This window comes from Oreochromis aureus, linkage group 20 (assembly GCF_013358895.1).
Source record: "Oreochromis aureus strain Israel breed Guangdong linkage group 20, ZZ_aureus, whole genome shotgun sequence".
Taxonomy (NCBI): domain Eukaryota; kingdom Metazoa; phylum Chordata; class Actinopteri; order Cichliformes; family Cichlidae; genus Oreochromis; species Oreochromis aureus.
The window spans coordinates 13,054,917-13,069,749 of record NC_052961.1 but is presented as its reverse complement, the minus strand read 5'-3'; the positions used below and the strand labels follow the sequence as shown (position 1 = coordinate 13,069,749).

At 40.3% G+C, this 14,833-nt stretch overlaps 2 protein-coding genes and 1 long non-coding RNA gene across 3 annotated transcripts; 1 reads left to right on the top strand and 2 right to left on the bottom strand.

The window, feature by feature from the left end:
* Positions 1-207: 207 nt before the first annotated feature.
* On the bottom strand, positions 208-2,586 carry mipb (major intrinsic protein of lens fiber b). The gene is made up of 4 exons (XM_031727813.2): positions 2,215-2,586; positions 1,845-2,009; positions 1,675-1,755; positions 208-1,574 (listed from the first exon to the last, which is right to left on the bottom strand). Exons 1-4 carry the CDS (start codon positions 2,572-2,574, stop codon positions 1,389-1,391), a joined length of 792 nt encoding a protein of 263 aa, XP_031583673.1. The 5' UTR covers positions 2,575-2,586; the 3' UTR covers positions 208-1,388.
* Positions 2,587-3,936: 1,350 nt separating this feature from the next.
* On the top strand, positions 3,937-8,844 carry LOC120435161. Its single transcript, XR_005609559.1, has 3 exons — positions 3,937-4,072; positions 7,637-7,746; positions 8,734-8,844. It is a non-coding gene; the product is annotated as an uncharacterized LOC120435161 (long non-coding RNA).
* On the bottom strand, positions 7,132-11,062 carry LOC116310904 (aquaporin AQPAe.a). The gene is made up of 6 exons (XM_031727829.2): positions 10,904-11,062; positions 10,322-10,513; positions 9,617-9,778; positions 9,354-9,518; positions 8,730-8,810; positions 7,132-7,740 (listed from the first exon to the last, which is right to left on the bottom strand). Exons 1-6 carry the CDS (start codon positions 10,916-10,918, stop codon positions 7,525-7,527), a joined length of 831 nt encoding a protein of 276 aa, XP_031583689.1. The 5' UTR covers positions 10,919-11,062; the 3' UTR covers positions 7,132-7,524.
* Positions 11,063-14,833: the final 3,771 nt, after the last annotated feature.

The following is a 14,833-nucleotide window of genomic DNA, read 5'->3' as shown; positions in this document are numbered from 1 at the left end:
ACCCCACTCTGAATGTTTGTCGTTTAAGATTTTGGCCAGAAGTCATTCGGCTGATTCTAATTTTAGATGTGAGATTATCCCATGTGCTCTTTATGCCCTCTTCTGGCCAAGATTATTTATTACAACTCACTTCTTGCGTTCATTTAAATTGCATTCATAACATTTAAAGGCGACAAAAGCAAAGATGAGCCGACCCTCGTATCAAGTTTTTATGTTTATTTTCATTGAAATTCTTATTGAAACGCTTTGTGCTCCCAGTTAAGGATCAAATAATAAAAGGAGACTCAATGTAAAACTCGCACAGCCGATCAGCAGACCTACTCTTGAAGTCTGGGATACAACATTTGCTTTGGATTGCGCTGGTTCAGAACAAAAAAGCAGATGGTTTATGTAAAAATGAATATCATACCAAATAGCACAGTGAAGGGGGAGGAGAAATGGTAATGTCTTAAAAATTGGGGACAAAAAATGAGCACAATCAGTGGTTACGAAACATGAGAGCGGTAAAACGAAATAAAAAGTACTGTATGTGCGATCTCGGTCGCACACGTACACACATAAACGCACTCACTTGCAAATACACCCAAACGTACAGGCGCAGGCGCACACAAAGGCACACACTCACTCTCACGCGCACACACAAACACAAACCCACAGATAAATTGTAGTGATTGAAAATAATGAAACCCTGGTTAAATCTAATGGTATCATACATCCACGTCTTGTGTGTGAAGTGCGGAAAACAAAACAAAAAATAAACTAAAATGGAGAAAAAAATTATTCTTGTGAATAATGAAAAGCATGCCCATCTTCACTGGTCTAACCCAACTTGAAACGACCACAAACCCAGAAGTGCTGCCCTCTCTATCCACCCCTCTACTCCACCCCCACCTGCCCCATGCTCTCTTATCCCTCTCACATATCATTCCCACATCCCTGCCTCACCTCCGTCCTACCCCCCCAGTCTCCTCCCCTCCTCAAATCTCTCTGCTGGATTTCAGGGTTTCCACACGCTTCTGCATTGCAGATCAAAAGCCTGCCTGGGAGGAGGAAGCAGGCGGACAGGGAGAGACGGGGCGGCTACTGGTTCAATCTCTGGTCACCATTTATGAAAACACAAAGTCCAGTTCAGAATACAGAGAGATGACTGGGTGTAGAGGAGTGTTGTTGTGTGCTGAGGTTAAAGGTGATTGACCTGCATGTTTTTAGAGTGGCACTGGAAAATGTTGTTAGGTGTTAGTCTACACGTGAGTTGTCTGGGTTAGTTTTGTGTCTGTGTGTGTGTATGTGAAGGCACTGGGTGGGGGCAGTGGAGGTGGGGTTGATGTAGCTCAGGGCCTTGTCCCTCATCCCTCGGCCCCAGTCAGAGAAGGGGAGAAGGGGCAGGTTTATAGGGCTTGTGTCTTGAGCTCGATGGGCTCCCCGCGGGTGTCCTGCTGGGTCTCGTTCTCGGGAGGTCGACTGCCCTTCAGTGTGGCCAGACGCTCGGACAGACCCCTCATGCGTGGGAACAGCATGAAATCATACAGGAGGGCCCCCATGGCACCTCCTATCATAGGCCCGACCCAGTACACCTGCCAGCAGCAAAGTTAACATTTATCAGTGGCTGAATCTCTTATGAGACGTCCTAAAACAGAAGAAAGGTGAGGGAAGATCGATCGTTTCAGGTCTTACCCAGTGGTTGATAAAGTTTCTGAAGATCACAGCAGGGGCAAAGGACCTGGCAGGGTTCATTCCAGCACCCGTGTAGTACATCTGAAACACAAGAAGCATGTTTCTAATATTTACACTTCCATATGCATGCATTTAACACTAGATTATATGCTAAGACCATGTGTCTTTACCCCCATGAGATGTCCGATGGTAACAGAGAAGCCGATGGAGAGGGCAGCAGATCCGAGACGTCCGTTTCTCCTCTCATCAGTCACGGCGAAGATGCAGATGACAAGTTGCATGGTGAGGAAGACCTCCACAGTGGTGGCCATCCCCAGACTGATGCCAGGCTGCAGCTGGAAATACACAAATATGATAAAAGCTGATATTTGGGCCGAGAGATGCAGTGAATGAATGAGTGTTAATGCATTTCATTTGAATCCAACCATGGTTTCATATCTTACCACATTAAACCTGAATTGGTACTACAAACTCTAAGCCAAAAAGAATTTCCCAATATTGCTACACTTATTTCCTGAAACATCCCTGTTTGGTCTTTACCGTGTTCATTGCCATGTTGCCTCTCATGTTGCCTGGTGTGACCCCATACAGCACAGCAGCCCCGGCTACAGCACCCAGGCACTGGGCAGCAATGTAGAAAATGGCGCGGAAAAGAGACATCTGTGAGCCGACAAGGTAGGCAAAGGTGACGGCAGGGTTGATGTGGCCGCCGCTGATGTGGCCGATGGACTGGATGAGGGTAGCGGCTGCCAGCCCAAAGCACAGGGCCACGTGAAGGACATGATGAGGCCCAGTGGTCCAGCGCAGGGCAGCGCCCATGCCAAAGAACACAAAAAACATGGTCCCGAAGAACTCGGCAAAAACTGCCCGCCAAAAATTCATAGACCGGAACTCCCACATGGTGACGGTTGAGGCTCTCCACCAGATGAAGAGGATTCTTCAAAAATAAATCTAGAAAAGGTCAAATGTGTACCTTTTCAATGCTCTTCAGATATCAAAAATGTTTTAAAAAAAGAGTCTCCCTTTTGTAGTCAGCTCACTAAGCTGACCAAACACAGCCGGAAAGTCAGTTTAAAGACAAAACAGGATTTCAGAACGTCAACAGACGAATCCACTCAACAGATCTTTTACCAGACTGGGTTGGTAAAGTCAACTCAGCTGCATTCGCTTGCCACCTCTGTCCACCTGTCCAAAGACATAGGTGTGAGATAATGTGGGAGTGTGGGAGGAGATCTCAGGTGGAATGGGATGTCAAGAAGAGGTGGGCATCAATGCTAAAGGGGTGTTTCTAAAAAGAGACGGGGATAGATAGCGTCCAGTGGACCTTTTAGCCTCTCTGACGGAGGGGAGAGGGCCAGACGGGCGCTTTATAATACCCCCCCAGGGGCCCCAGGTGACGCCATAATCCCCCTGTAGGGCCAAGGGCGGGGGGCAGCAGTGCTGGACATCCTAAATCAAACAAACTTAACCCCTCTGTCTCCCCCCCACATAAGAGCGTATGGCCAAAAGAGATGTAGCATATCTAAGAAGAAAAAATATGAAGTGAAAATGAGTGAGAAATTATTATTTTTTAACATTTAAAGTGAGGTAGTAACATTTTGCAGGAAAAAAGTCACAAGAGAGTGTATTCATCTTCAGAAGGAGTCAAAAATGACGGAGGAAAGAGTTGCAGTGAAGAGCAGGTTATGCTGAGTTTTCTTTCGGGAGTATGTCATCTGTTGACATATCATAACTTTCATTATCAGGGGACACGCATGCAGATAGATTAGGGCAGAAAACACACACATGTATGCACAAAAACACACATGCACACATTCAAATAATACAGTTGGGGCCCCGGACGGAAGTGCCCAAAGCTAACAGTGCTGGCCTGACCGATACACTGAAATGCCTGACCCTGTGAAACCATTGTCTGTAACAAGTATCTGGGCTACGTATGGACAGAGACAAGACAAAAAATACATATTAAACCGAAGCACAAGTAACAACAGCTGGCAAAGCATTTTCTCAAATTTGCAAAGCTAAGTGCCAACGTGCATGTTTAAATTTGCAGCTTCTGTTTATTGGCGTGCACATAATTAATTCTGCCTGTGAAAATCAGCGATCTTTAATTGGCAGCAAGCACTACAGAGGCCTGGAAGTGTGAGCACTTTAACCTGAAGTTGACACCGCCTCAGGGTTCAGCGTGCATTGACACCGCCCCACAACCAGCGCCATTTGGTGGCGCTAGAAAATATTGGAGAAACATGTTAATCTGGCTGATGTGTGCAAAGAAGGGGGAAAAACAGCAATGCGGAGAGAAAACAGTGAATCAAGCTGCAAACCAACAATAATTCACACAACGCAGCAGATTGTGCCTTCTGTTGTGACAGGAGCTTCGAGGAGGTGCTTAGCAGAGGTTTGCAGTATGTGAGGCTGTGATGCAGGAGGACGTACGACCAAAGCCCTGAACGTTCTCAGTGTGTGCGTGAGGTTGGGGAAAGGGGAGAGGTGGAGAAGGGCAGCGGGGATGCGGGGGAACGATGGGGTTACTGTGCAGCACCGGGGCATCACGCCGACCAGCCGAGAGACATCACTGGTGGAGGAGTGTGTGTGCGTGCATGTGTGTGTGTAGCTGGGGCGTGATGAATGCAGATAGCTGAGCTTGCCGTTTTAACTCCCTTTTATACATGTTAGAAAGAACACACACAATGCAAAATGCTGGCAGCACAGTGGCAGTTATAGCTATTGTGCATGCTGTATGTGTGTCTGCGAGTGTATGTGCGCATACTGCATGCACATTTAAGAGTGTGTGTGCATGTGTATGAAAATTACACACATCAACACAGGAGAAATATACAATAAATGGTTCAATTTTTTATTTAATATCAATTTTAAAGGGTTAGTTCATCCAAATTCTTTACAGCTAATTTGTTGTTGGTTGTGTCGCGCCTGTGACTTAAGACAAACTAAAGCAAATTATCAGTAAAGAGCAACTTTTTTCTATTTCCACTGAACATTTAAACTGCAAACACGCAAAACACATTTTAATACGAGGCAAAAATAAAAGCGCGTACACCCACGTACAAATATGTTTAAAGGTTTCATCAAAGTATTGTCTCTCACCCACATACACGCGTATGCTCAGCGTTTCCATTTCAAATTACAAAGCGTGTTGTGACTGAAGGTGTTCTTTCTGTAGAGCCATTACAGAGGAATGAAGGTCCATTTGATTGTGAATAGGAGGCCTCAGAGAAGAGATAGACACTAACAGGCACAGACATGAGAGAGATGCTGGATGAGAGCGTCATTGAACCCACGGTGCAGGCTAAGGACCTCTTTAGCATTTCAAAGCATTCACAAACACAAGATGCAACTGAAACATAAGGGTGTTTTCAGCAGGATTTCAATGAGTCTCTGTTAGAATTATAATGACATGCAAATGTGAAAGTGAATACTGAATCTCACAGTATTGGCTACACTTTTACATACACTAATGACAGACAACAAGGACCTCAAAGGTCACATCCAGTCCCTTTAAAATTCAGCTTCTACATTAAATTCTCCCCCACGCGCAGTGAAAAAAGGGGGGAAAATGAAAATTATCGTGTGCTTGTAATGCACCAGCAGAAGGTGAGCATTGTAACCCTCCCTTTGTTGTCTTATTATCACGTGGGTTTTTTATTACCTTTGGTTCTTTGAAAACATAAAACATTAGCTGCATATGTCCCAAAACTGTGTTACTCTGAGGAGGAAATGGGAAGTTTTGCCATTTACAAAAGAAAAGCTGAGTTTTATCTCCATATCACACAGTCTGGGCTTTTTTTCTCCATCCCACTCACGTCTTATAGCTTTTTGTTAGTATTACTGCTGCTAGTGTTATCAAATTTAGGAATAAGATTTTATATTTACCTAATTTTACTGCATCACTGCAACTTTAAGACATTTCTGTTTTTGTGCAATGAGGCCTACACTGTCTTTTTTCACCTACTCTGAACATTGGAAACAAGTTGTGAACACTGAGATTTCGTCATCTTTTATACAGTAAATGCATAACTTTAACACGTACACATCTGGGCGTCATATTTATGTATTTCTGGTAAGTCCAAGTCTAACAATCATTCTCTTTTGTGTTTGTTTTTGGTCTCCATTAACTTATGAGGGGATATATCTGCTAACTAAGTGCTCCACTGTGTGCATTAGTGAGTCGCTATCTGTACCTGATTGCTATTTTTAAGACAGTTTTTAATGAATTTTTAGAGCATTTTGCTTTTTAAATCTGCAAACAGCTCTCTACTGTGACTGTGGGAGAAATCAGAGTCCTATTTTGTGAAATTTAGTAATATTCAAAATTTTTGAGTTAAGTATTTAAAAATTTTAATTTATTGATTTTAACTTTAACTTTAACTGAGTAATTAAATTTTTTTTAGATACCCAACTAAAACTTTTGAAATAATACCCGAAGCTTCCATAAACTTCAAACTGTGACTTGTACATTAAGATGATTTTCTTTAGAATAAAATTTGGCATTTGAATGTATAAATTGTACATTTGTACACTCATTTGTAACTTGGAAAGATTGGAATATTTCCAATATTCATATTTTTGAATCACCTTCATGAATTTAGCCCCAAAATGACTGAAACTGAAGCTCTTCAAATGTAAGGAGAGCTGCACATTTATGAGATAATTCTCTGTGAATCAAATTTAGCGACTGCTATTCAGCAAAAAGTCCAATTACATGTTGTAAGATGCAGTTAATTTCCATCTTGTGCTAGGTCTTCTTTCAAAATCAAATGAATCTTGTATCTGTAGCTAACTTACTCGTTGTCCAGCTCATAAAACAAGAATTGACCAAATATAACATGAACCTCCAAAAAACAAGCGTACTAAGGCTGAGCTCTTTCAGCTGAACTTGTCACAGTAGCAAAGGTACAGTTGAAAGACTAATAATGGCTCCAACATTCAATTTTCCCAGAGATCAGAACAGTGAAGTATCTCATTGAAATTCATTTTCTGGGCATCTTTGGTTGAGGATGTTTTATTATCCTACACTAAGAGAGAAATACTGTGCTTTGTGCTTCATACCATTTTATGACAGTTGTGGTTGAACTGTTTGCTAACCTGATTTCAAAAAATGATGTCTGTTTTTGTGCAGAAATCCTCCAAAATATTTACTAAAAGCAGAACGATTATTCTAATACTATATAGCATTATATTCCATTGAATTTTTTTTAAGTACTTTTAATTATAATAGGTAAATGATACACATTTTACCGTATAATGATAGGGAAAAATTTTCTTTTATTGTGTTGAAACTTGCGAGTAATCACTGCTTGTTTTTGCTTTTTATTTTTGTTAGGTTGTACGTGTAGACCTGCTATTTTTAAAAATTGTTTAGACAGATGGTCAAACAATATCAGACATATAAATATTAAAAATAAACAAATAAAAGTGACTATTTGTGAAAATAAATAGTAATTATATCCCATTGTGGTGCATTTTGGTGCGCCAACACTCACAACCTGGGTATTAAGCCATCAGTTTTGCAGTTAATAGACGGGTCTCTGTATGGCCACACTCAAATTGCAGTTCAAGAGTTAAACGGCTTCTTTATCAGGATGTTAAGATTGCCATTAGATGACATTAAACTCTAAATGGTCATTTCACTGAATGTACAATATTTTCCTCCTTTGGATTATCGAGCACTCATGTCTGCTTTTGTATATTACAGCATGTCATGTGAGATAAATTTCATCCTTTGACACACCTTCTTCCTTTTCTTTTGTCCCCATCACCATTTACTTTGATCATGTGTACACCAGTGCATCTTTTTAAAAATCGCAGTGTGCTTTTTTGGTGCACGTCCCTTCAGTTGTTTTCCTGCTTGCTGGCCTGCTTGGCTCTCATGGCATTCTGTGTGACTGTAGACAGCGACGATCCGGTCATGCTTGCCGTCTCCACGATCTCGATGTCCTTGCAGGTCAAACAGGCCACCAGCTTCTGACGAGAGGCGCTGCGTGCAAAGAAGAACTCATGGGACATCCCTGCCAGTATAGCCCCGAGCACCGGCCCGATCCAGTAAACCTGCAGGTGGGCAAAAGTGAGGTATATGAGTTTTCATGGTATCTAAATGATCTAAGACAAATAGAGGAATCCATTAAACTGAAGTACTGTTAGATTTGACATTATCACCTCCACCAGTAAGGTTATGTGATTGATCTGGCTTATTAGTCTGTTTTTAAAAAGATTACTCAGAAAGTTATTGACACGTCTGCATGAGGACCAGAGATGAGGACTGCCCTGAATTAGAAGTAACCGGTCATTAGACTTAATAAAGATGCAGATCCAGGTATTTCTCCAACAATGCTTTACCAATGCAACTGTTGGAGCTTCATATATAGAAATCAAATCATCTTGAAATTCTCAAGAAAATTTCACAAACTCTTTCAGATCCAGATGTCCTTCTGGATACATGGAATCATTTCATGTGAGCTGAGGGATGCAGTTTCTGCTCTTGTTAGATTTTAAAAGCACGCTTCCATGGATCAGTTCATTGTTGTAGTTGATTAGGTTTGAGCTACTTTTAGCTGTTTTATCCACCCTGTAGTTTGGTATCATCACAAGATAGCTCTTAAATATGCTGAGCTGATTAATAGAAGAAAAAAAATTAAAAATGCAATAAAATTCTGCAAATGTTCCTTTCTTTCTTTAAATGTATAATTTTTATCTTATGATGTTTAAAAACAAAAATATCTCCTATAAAACAACTTAAAGACATGTGAAATGTCTCCATTCTTTATTTAAAAAAAACATTTTAAAATATGTGACCATTTTATAAGATCTTAATCTGAAAAGAAAAAAAATAACAATAGCAAACAATAGTAAGAAGTTAAATATTTGTCTTTATGGTGTAGCAAAAAATCAGAATCAGAAAATAAGTTCTTCAAAATGAACCCATGTAAATGTAGAAAATTTGGTTGACTTTACTTATGTTGCACTCTTCATAACTTTTGTACACTGACCAAAAATCTGTGTTTCCAAAAAAGATTTGGAGTTTGGATTTGTGTTCTCACCCAGTGGTCTTCCCAGAAGCCTGTGATGATGGCTGGACCCAGCGAGCGGGCGGGATTCATACTCGCGCCAGAGAACCGAGCCTGAAGAAAAACAACATCACAATAAGGCTTTTTGTTTTTCTACATGAGGATAATGTAGCTTTAAGATTTAAAGACATATATCATAATAATTAAAGTTAAAAAAAAAAATGTTATGGCAAAAGGAACACAACAACCAATCAGGTCTTTTGCTTAAATAAAAGTGATTTTAAATAACATAAAAAACACTTCTGAAGTTATCTAATGTATAAGTTGGCAAAAAGTGCAATGGATTCTTTATTTAAAATCTTAAATAAAATCAAATGTTGATTTAAAAAGCACACTTCCTCGTATCGATTATATTTTAGTTCAGTTTTTCTCTGGTTTGGTTGTTTTTTGTTGCTCTTCTTTAAAATTGATGACACTTTCTGTAAAACTAGTTCCACTCACATATTTAACTGAGAGATCTTTTTTCTGTGTCAGTGTGACAGAAAGCAACAAAAGCTCCAGATCATGTATATTGAGAAATCCAACCCACAGTGGCTGTAGCAGTGGGAAAAAAAAATACAAATAATACACTATAGGCGTAAAAGAAGCTCATCTCACCCCTATCAGCACACCAGCAGTGTGTGCTAGTCCAATGGCCAGGTTTCCTGGTTCTGGGCTTTCCCTCCTTCGCTGGTCCTCTACTGAGAAGACGGTGAAGACCATCTGGAAGGTGCACAAGACCTCGATGCCCAGAGCCTTGGCTGCATTCAGCTCTAAAGGTACCTGTTTGAGGTGCGAGAAGAGTAAAAACATAGTCTATAAAGATGCAAATTATTCTTAGTATTTTTTTTAAATAGCACACATACATTCTAGGAACTGACCCTGTTGACAAAGTGCTCTGCTGTGGTTTTAAACGGCAGGGCCAGGTACAGGGCCCCAGCTCCTAAGAAGGCCCCCAAACACTGAGCGATGATATAAACGAGGGCCCGGAGAACATCCAGCCGCCGTGTGGCCAACAGAGCCAGAGTCACAGCAGGGTTCACCTGAGCAGGAACACAAGCACACACTGGCATATAAAACTATAGAAAACATAAACAGCTCGGTGGTCTCACGGTTCTTTACTTTAATGTTTATTGTAATAGATCAAATCAATGATCGACAAACGTTAAAGTGCAAAAAGGAAATATGAATTTATGCAGGTTTGTTTTTTCCCTTCTTGTAACATTTATACCCTCTTACATTTATCAAATGTCCCTTTGGAGGGGAGACAACCCCCCGAGGTTGAAACCGCTGAACTAAAACTACCTAATAGTATATATAAATATATAATTAACTAATTATGAGTACATTTTTTAACAAATGAGCAATTTTAAAATGAGGATGTTCAAGTATATTAAGCTAGTTATACTCGCAAAATTTCACTCAGGTAGGACTTTAAATGCAGGACTTTTACTTGAAGGAGTTTTTTACATTTTCGCATTCGTGCTCCTATTCACTTAAATGAAAACAAGTACTTTGAAAGAGTTTCTCTCAAGTTCAGTTTGGAAAGAAAAATGAAAAACAACATGTTAAAATGACATAATTACCTGTGCCCCACTTATTTCTCCAAAACAGTGTCCCAGTGCTACAATCACCACACCCACTGCCACCGCTGGATACAGGGGTCCTCCAGGGGCATCTCCAGGGCCTGGCACAGAGGCACCCAGCACAGCGCTCACCAACACCAGGGTGCCGAGGAGCTCTGCCAGCATGGCGTGCCAGAATTGCCGACTACGTAGCTCCTCATAGAAAAGGGATGTAAACAAGTTGGGTTTTAGCTACTCCTCTAAATATATTGGTACATTTTTAGGTAAATAAAAACAGAACACAGGTAAATAAATAAAGATTTAGATCTCAGAGCATGATGAACATGTAATCTCTATGCTGCAAATGATATTTATCCATATTTTTCTTTCAAAACATGTCTTAAAAACACTTTCAGCGTAACCAGCTTAATGTTGTTTTAATCAATTTAGTTATAAAATTACTGATTACATTTAAATGTTAATACTCTGTGCACACAGCCTAATGATAACAAGACATTTTTAATAAAATAGACAAGATTTAAACTCCGTCCCATGTAAATTATAACACATTTAAATACTAATACATTAACCTAACATGCTTACCTCACGCCACGTCATTTCGAACCCCACAAGTAGGTTTATTCAGGCGGTTTTCTGTTGGTCTCTCTGTGTGTCTCTGTGTAACTGGTGGTCTCTGAGGGCTTCAAGGTTCCTGCTACCTCCCTGATTAACTTGTAGAGTCTGCGAGAGGTCCTTTGATGAGAACAGCCTCCTCCCTCTCCCTCTCTCTCTCCTCCTCGCCCTCTCCTTCTAGTGCACCTCGGGCCTTATCAAGTAATGCACACACATCAGTCCATTTGCATATTTTACTCCAAAACATTCACTGACCTTCACTACTGTAACACATCTTCAGAGAACTATGAGGAGCATTTCATGGATTTTCTAACTGGAGTCACTTTGGCCAGTATAGAGAGGACAGTTTCCAGATAACTCACATTCACAGCTGGTTCATGTATCGTGTAGTGGTTTAACAGGCAAAAGACCCACTGGTTTGATCCCAGGAGGGGAACTCAGGAGGCCAGATTGCCTTCAAAGACAGGAAGAATGATAAAAAAAATTTTAAAAAAATTTAATAGTCCTGAAGACAAATTGAACTAAATTTTAAGTCACATGTTTCTTTATTATGGACATATACTATGAAAAGTGCAAAACAGAGGTGGTAAAAATAGGACCAGAGGGCCATAACAAACCTGCAAACAGTCCCAATCCAGTCCACTGGATTCACAGGAGAGTGAAAGTTTTACAGGAAAGTATTAAATATTTATCAATAAATCTATTAAAAATTAATCAATCAGTTTTGAAAATTAGTTTAATCATAAAGTAAAATACTGTTGATTTTTAGTTCTCCAAACTGTGCTATAAACGTAGATGTAACGGAACATTTAGTGACACTATAAAGTTTGTTTTGCTCACAGACAAACTGTGAATCCCACCTGAAAGCACAACCTGCTTAATCCTCCATTTACTCAAATGAGTGCTGCAACTTTCTAAATAAACTTCATGTTGCATCAAGTAAGACTTGAAACTAGCTCCTGAGACCTAAAAAACATTGTTAAGGTACTTACTAAGGATATGGACAAGGGAACTGAAAGGCTGTTTTATCTGTAAAAATTACTTTTATACAACCAGACTTCTTTTTGTAACCAGAGTTGCCCCCTGCTAAAACCTATATCTAGCTTATAAATTGAAATATTTGTGTGTTTTATATTTATGTTGAATGTAAGAACACTGACATCATTATTATGTGTTTATGATAATTAGAAAAGAGCCATTTCTGTTACGATGATCATGGTAACATTGTCACTTTCACCATCTCAGCATGCTAACATTAGCGCTCCTTTTACAGAGCACATTTTAAAAGGGCCTGGCTGGCATGGCTGTTTCCTTATTAAATTACATTTGTGCAACAGCATGACAGATACATTCAACAGTGAAAAAATTACCACAGGATAAAGGTGTTTTTGTTCCTGCTTTCTCCTGTTGGATGACCTGCGTTGGCGTGTTCTGAGCACCTGAAAAACAGACGTTCAGCCTTTATATCAATTATAGAAAGAGCCAATTAGTGACAAGAGCACCAAGAAAACACCAAAACCTTTGGCTGTTGTTTTATGCATTGCATTTTTTCAGTGGATAAATATGTGATAAAAGCTTTTCCTCCTGGAAGGAAATTTGGGTTTCAAAAGGCTCCAATGTGAAGCAGAGTGACTCTTTGCATCTTATGCAGCAGCATATTTACAGGTTAAAGGTGCAAACAAATGCCTGCTGTTTTGTTGACACTATACCCAAAGATCTCAGATTTGATGCCGGCAGGCTCAGGTTTTTTTTTCCCCTCCTCTACATACTACTTGTGAGCTACCGCTCTGATCACCATGGGGACAAACCCTTTCATGATGCTGTTGCCATAGAACCTATTGAGATGCTGCGTCTATGCACTCTTTTCATTTTCGCTCTTTGATATGAAACACACACCAAAGCAGACAGAATTCTTCGGTTTACGTCAAAACTCAGATTAATCACCTCTCTGGCGCTTTTTCCCTTTCTTTCTTTTTCTAACATGTTATTTTTTAGTTCTTTTTCATTTAGAGTATCTAAATGTTTGGAGTCCAATCTGATTTTCCTGATACCTCCAGGCATCAAAAGCCTTCAAATCTGGCAGAATGAGTCCAGAATGAACTGGTTGGGCAGGTGGGGAGGGGGGAGTGCTGGTGTGCCCCATTATGATGTGGATTACCCCCTCCTCCCTTCAGCAACTGTGTAACTGTTATCCCCCCTTTTGTGGGGCTAAGCCCAAATTTGTGGAGCAGGACGGGCGGAGGGCGCGCTGGAACCCGCTGGCGTGGGGAGTTTTCAGCCCCCCCACCCATAGTGCTGACACTGACACAATTTCACATACACACCCACATATACACGCTCATACAAAGTGCAAGCTAAGGGATTTGGGAGTGAGGGTAAAGGGAAGAGATGCACTAAGAGACACAATATACACATTTTTACATTTTTTAACCTCACTACACACATATTTTTTGTCTTTAGATGCTTCCCAGATGAAAGTGTAGAATATCAATCTTTGCAAGCAAGTGTTCACTGAACTCGGATCTTTTCTACTGCAGAGCAGCTGGGCCTGATGGCAGGATGTTTTCAGCAGCATGTGCTTCAGACAGGACTCTCCAGGGAGCTGCACAGTCCTGCAAGAAAACACTTCGCCACACTTACGCAATTTCAAGCCCTTCTTCACTCTTATATTGCATGTGCTCCTTGTGTGTACACACAAAAGCGAGTAGGCTTTACACTTCTTTTTTCCCTGTTTGTTTGGTTAATCCCCAATATTTAAGTAAGCCTGACATGGGCAAGCCTTTCAGCACACTCTCAAAGAAATTAGAAACACTGGTGTCAAAGTTACAGTTAAAGTAACTAAAGTGGTGATGAAGAAATGTTTTCATTCCATCACAAACATACATTTTATTTCAAATATGAAACCTGCAGCTGTGTGCTGGTATGCGGTTCACAGTGTGTGGTATCAGGAAGTCTACAAGGAAATAAATCTATCCACTGTTTATATTATCTGCTAAGCTTTCTGTGAACGGCTGAGTCAGTGTGGAAGCAGTTATTTGGCATTAAAGGTTATTTATATGCATTCAGGCATGTAGAGATGGTCAAGATGACATGCTGAAATTCAAATTTTAAAGATGAGCAATTTAAGTGATCTTATGGTTTTTGGTACAAGATGATCTGAGTACGTCTGAGATTTACAGAGAATTGTCTAAAACGGAGAGAATATCCAGCGAGCAGCAGTTCTCTGGGTGAAAATGTCTTGCTGATGTCAGTGGAGAATGCCAGATCGCTTACTTTAACGTTTAACGAAAAACATTTTTTGGTCTGATGAGTCTCAATTTTTGCTGCAACAGTCAGATGATATCATCATGTCAACATGGAGCAAAATCTCTGAGGAATGTTCCCAGCACCTTGTTGAATCTGTGACATAAAAAAGTCAAAGCGGGTACAACCCAAGAGCAGCGCTTTCCTCAAACATTACAGCAAAGATATTCGGCAATGGTTTGAAAAACATGAAGATTACAATTCAAAAATCTATTTTCAATCGAACATTAGCAGGATTTACTAGAACTAACCCAAACCAGACAACCCACGTTTGAAACCACAGGTCATCCCTGAAGGATCGTTGTCCACACTCTAACAGCTCAGAGGTGTTTTTTCAGGATGAGGGGGATGCTTACAAGATAGATGGTTTTAAGGTTGGAGCTGTATACCCAACTGCGCAAGTAGAACATGATCATTTCTATTGAACTTTGCAAGCAGGCCCAGAAGAGCATGAGCAAATCAGAGCCTTTAAAAGTTTTATCTAAATAGCCAAACATATCCACAGTTACTAGGTAGTTTTTCTAAATAAAAAAACTACTGAAGCACCTGAAGGAAATCAAACAACTGCGGAGTCGGAGATGGACAGAAAAGAGATGT